Source organism: Propithecus coquereli, unplaced genomic scaffold (assembly GCF_000956105.1).
Source record: "Propithecus coquereli isolate 6110/MARCELLA unplaced genomic scaffold, Pcoq_1.0 Scaffold195, whole genome shotgun sequence".
Classification (NCBI taxonomy): Eukaryota; Metazoa; Chordata; class Mammalia; order Primates; family Indriidae; genus Propithecus; species Propithecus coquereli.
The window spans coordinates 1,787,188-1,792,279 of NW_012144411.1; the positions used below are offsets into that span (position 1 = coordinate 1,787,188).

At 31.5% G+C, this 5,092-nt stretch overlaps 1 protein-coding gene across 5 annotated transcripts in view; it reads left to right on the forward strand.

Annotated features, from left to right (window-relative positions):
- LARP1B (La ribonucleoprotein domain family, member 1B) overlaps positions 1–5,092 on the forward strand; it is a 54,729-nt gene that overhangs the window by 8,104 nt on the left and 41,533 nt on the right. For all 5 annotated transcript variants that reach the window (XM_012643302.1, XM_012643303.1, XM_012643299.1 and 2 more), the window contains exons 2-4: positions 899–957; positions 1,361–1,420; positions 3,284–3,458. In XM_012643302.1, coding sequence (XP_012498756.1) covers positions 1,379–1,420; positions 3,284–3,458 — 217 coding nt within the window. In that variant the 5' untranslated portion in view covers positions 899–957; positions 1,361–1,378. The remainder of the gene's footprint in view (positions 1–898; positions 958–1,360; positions 1,421–3,283; positions 3,459–5,092) is intronic.

Here is a 5,092-nt window from a genome sequence, read left to right on the forward strand (position 1 = left end):
TACTTAACTATAGTGCTTTAAAAGTAGATTGTTACAAGATTCAAGATCCCTGTATGTCCATTCCTGATCACATTTCATGCCTCGTCCCTTTTCCTTTGATAAGCACTCTGTATCTAAATGTCCTTCTCGATTTCAGCTACAAGATTACTTTATTCTATAAATTGATATGACTTAAGGGATTCACATTTTTCAGGATTACTGTGTTATCTGTAGATGCAAATCCCAAATATATTTTAATTTTTGTTTAGGTCATGTTTAGCTAGATGACTTTGTCATGTTGTCATCTTGCTGGGTAATGAACCAAACTAAATGCAGTATAAAATCTTCATTTGGAGAATAGTATATTGGTTTTTATTGTCAACCACTGAATTCTTATTCAAGATAATGACAGGTAGTGATACAATGATGGTGTTATATAAACTTTTACATCAGTTACTCTCTTTTTTTTATGGTTTGAATCTAGGTACAACCTATTAGGGTTGCCAGATCTGTTTCCTAGCGCAAATAGTTTGAAGTCTTCTGACCTATTTTTCTGGATGCTCCTTGGTGAATTCATTAATTGTATAGAAAAATGTATCCCATAGGAAATTGAGCTTCTAACTTTATTAAAACATGTATTTCTAATTTTCTCATGTTATATTCTATTCATGAGAGGACTGGTCTGTTAGTTCAGTGTCAGTAAACTGTTAATATTTCCCACTTCTTGATTTGGAAACTGAAGACCAATTTGAACCTATGGTGTGAAATGTAGTTGATTTTTTTGCTAGGAATTTGAGTCTCAGAACTTTACATTTTGTTGGGAATGATCATTACATTGACTTACTGCAATTGGTATAATGGTTATTTTCTTAAATGTATTAAATGTAGTTGTAAAAACAATTCTGTGTATTTTCTTTAGAGCTCAGTTCCCCAAAAATCATAAAAGCAGGAAAACTCAAGACAAAGAAATCCAACAAGGTATGTCTTTACGGGGAAATAGTTCTTAACTATGTCAATTTTGAAAATTGTTAGAAACTCTTCTTAGATTATTATAAATGTATTTTTCTTCTAATTGTGTAATTGATTTTAAAGTTAATACTCTAAAGAATTGTAGCATTTATTCAAGTCCCCATATGCCTTTGTTATCATGTGTATTGGTATTTAGTTAATGCCATTAAATAATGCTAGAAGTTAGATCATAAGACCAAAACATTCTTATTTCAAAGTGTTTGGAGAAACTTTGGGATTAATTTGGCAGATGCTTGTATATAACTGAATATAGGTGATTTTCTTAAACTGCTGTCATTTTGAGAAAATATTTTTTCTGCTTAAAACTTCGAAAGCCGATTTGCAGACATAACCTTATTTGTTACTTCCTTAGGCTAGTGATTTCAGCGATATGGCGAATTGGCCAACACCAAGTGAATTAGTCAACGCTGGAGTAAGTATTATTTTAAGGCTTTTTTTTAAGAAAAGGAAAATATTTGTATTTCAACATGCAGAATTTTACTTAAAATGTAAAGAATTGTTGCCTGGGGGGACAGGTTTAAAGACTTGATTCATCAATAAGATTATTTTATTGCCAGTTTAACTTGCAGTCATCCTTTCCAGTATTAGTAATGAACTTGATGTCTTCAGCTTTACCCATGGTAACCTTTCCTTATTGTTTCTTTAACTTAATATGTGTAGTATGAACAGATATTACAAATTATAATCATTTTGTGTTTTTATAAAATCATATACATTGATGAAGAGGTGCTGAAAACTCAGTAGCTACCCTCTTTTATAGTTTTGCCCACTTTTCAGATACCTGATTTCATTCATTACATTTCCTTCATCTGTTTGTGTTCTTATGAGGTAAACTAATGTTTGGAAGAGGGGAAGTATACCTGACAGTCATCTTTCTGTAATGCCTACAATAAGGAGATCAATTTTTAATATCTAATCAAGGCCCATTTTGTGTTTCAGAATTTGTGCCGTATGTTCATGTTTTCTTTTTGTAGTTTTTTCAGTGTATGTTGAATGGCTAACTTTATGTGCATGTCTATACTGTATGTGCATATATATCAGATCAGGAAGTGTGCAGTGAATGGGTTTTTAATTTTAACTATGAAAGCTCAGAAAGATGGCTCTAAAATATCAAGATACCTGTATGGTTATGTGGTTACATGTTTTCACTTGACACTGTACCCTTTGTAATTTGTGCAGTATTATTGGTGTGTAATTCTAGATAAGTTGGACAATTTAATTGATGTATAAATGACACACAATGTATTGAAATAGAAATACATATATAAAGTATATAGTTTGATAAGTTTTGACCTGTGCATACCTGTGAAACCATCACCACAATCAAGATAATGAACTTAACCATTACCCCCCAAAGTTTCCTCTTATTCCTTTGTACTGTAATTCTCCCTGTCTCATTCACCCTCACCATCTGAAACAACCACTGAAATGTTTTCTGTCACTATAAATTAATTTGCATTTTCTAGAATTTTATATATGTGGAAGCATACAGTGGGTACTTTTTTTTTCTAGCTTTTACTCAGCATGATTATTTTGAGATTTATTCATGTTGTGTGTTATCAGCGCATTCCTTTTTGTTACTGAGTAGTATTCTGTTGTATAGATGTAACACAGTTTGTCCATTCACCTATTGTTAATGGACATTTGGGTTGATTCTGGTTTTGGCTATTACAAATAAAACTGCCATATGTACATTTTTGTACAAAATTTTGCATGGATGTATGCTTTCTTTTTTGGCGGTAAATAACTAGGCTGGATCATATGGTAGCTATTTGTTTAGTTTTTAAAGAAATTGCCAAATTTGCACTCCCAGCAGCACTGTATGAGAATTCCACTTACTCCATATCCTTACTCTTAATATGGTCAGTTTTTTAAAAATTTCAGCCATTCTAATAAGTGTGTAGTGGTATTTGCATTGTAGCTTTAATTTGCATTTCTCTAATGATGTTGAGCATCTTTTCATATGTATTTGCCATCAGTATGTCTTTTTGTTGCAGTATCTGATCAAGCTTGCCCATATTTTAAAAAATGGAGTTATTACTGAGTTTTGAGTTAATTACGTATTTTAGATACAAGTTCTTTATCAAATACTTAGCAAATTTTTTTCAGTCTGCAGCTTGACTTTTAGCAATGGCTTTTGAAAAGTGGTTCTTTATTTTTGATAAAAATTTTGTCATTTCTTTTGTAATATTTATGTAAGCTATATTACAAATTTTGAAGTATGTTAGTGAAAATGTTAATGAAAATTATTTCATTCAGAAAACCATTTTTGCAGTGTCAGAGTGTCATCAGCCAAGGAAATAAGAAACTACAAAATAGAAAAGAAAAAGAAGAAAAGGTTGAAAAGAGAAGTAACAGTGAGAGCAAAGAAAACAGGGAAACAAAATTAGATGGTCCTGGTGAAAATGTCAGTGAGGATGAGGCTCAGTCGAGTAATCAACGAAAGAGAGGTCAGTTTATCTATATCTTCATTTTGATTTTAAGTTTTTGAAGAAAGTTGTTGTAATGAAGAATTGTATTTATTCAATTGAAAATCAAAAACTTGTATTTTGTATTTCTTCAGGATACATGATCTTCAGAGGTAACTGATTTGCTTTCATAACACGTCTGAACTATTAGGCTTTCCTTTTTGCATTTAACTTGTATTCTATGCAAGAAAATGGAATGAAGTTCCATTATATGGTTGGACATATATTCTTGGAAGGTTGTGTGATAACTATTCTTTTAAATCTTCATTGGAACTGCTCTCTGTATTTAGGGAGTACTGAGAAAATTAAATATTTTTCTAAGAGAAAAATGAGAACAATTTTAGTCAACTTTTTTCCTCATTGCATTCCCCTGTAAAAATTATACTTTGGAGGAATAAAAATATTTTCTTCGTATTCTTTTCCATTTTTTCCTGAAATTTTCATGTTTCTAGGGGCAGATTATGATTTATCTGCTTTGTAAAAGCCTTTATATGCTCATTCAGTGTCTAGGTAAAAGCCTGGATATGCTCATGCTCATTCAGAGTCTAGGTAAAAGTGTCTTCAGGGACTGCTAGGCAGAAAAGGGCTTTAAATTGTCAGAAGGTCAGTGGCTAAAGAAAGATGAGCTTTGAGCAGAGTAGCAGGAGATGATGTTGTAAACATAGGCAAGGACCATGGTATACAGGGCCTTGGTAACTTGGAATTAGGATGTTATTTTGAGTGCCATGGAAAACTATTGAACCATTTAGTCCATGGAAGTGGTAATGGCACATTGAATGGTATAGTAGTTGCCAGCCTACTTCTTTAATACTAGAACTAACAATCTACCATATATTGAGCACTTACTTGAATAGTTTGTCTTTTTAATATCTAATCCTTAACTGCAGTAGGTTTTAAGCAGTAGGCTTACTTCATACAATGAACAAAGGCTGATTGCTCAAAAGTGACAATAAGACAACTTAAATGGGTGTTAGAAAAATTTCTTCCCATTTCTTAACCACTTTGTCACTTACCTTTTTCTTTGTCATTGACCTTTTTAGTCAACACTAAAGCTAGATATTTTGTAGTAAGAGTAATTCAAATAAGGCATGAAACGATTTCCTAGAGCACACATTTTTTACTTCAAAATAAGAGCTTATTTATGCCAGGGAATTTCACTGATAGAATTTATAGAGTAGGCTTAAGAGTTCTTAGATATTTGATATTCTCTTTTCCTCATCTGATCCATTGTTAATAGGATTTGTAGGCTATCAGTACTGTAGTCAAACACTAATATTCTTTTTCCATTAATTACCTTGACAGTTTTTTCTCTGTCCCATGAGTCTTTGTTTTGGTAGAAAATATAGATTGAGCAAAATACTGAACATTTTGAAACCTTAACTATGGAATCAGTGAACAGGTAATCTCCAGAATTTTACTATAGCATAGCCATAAAAATTAGTTACATTGTCATTTAGTCATCAAGAAAAGTTAAATTGCTTGTCTTTTTTCTTAAGTTAGGAAGATGTGCAATAACTGTAAAAAAAAAAAAAAAATTCTGTCAAATTAGACAAATTTTATACTTATCACTTTTAGATTTTGAGAAACTTCATTATTAGTGATGTTGGATAAATTAA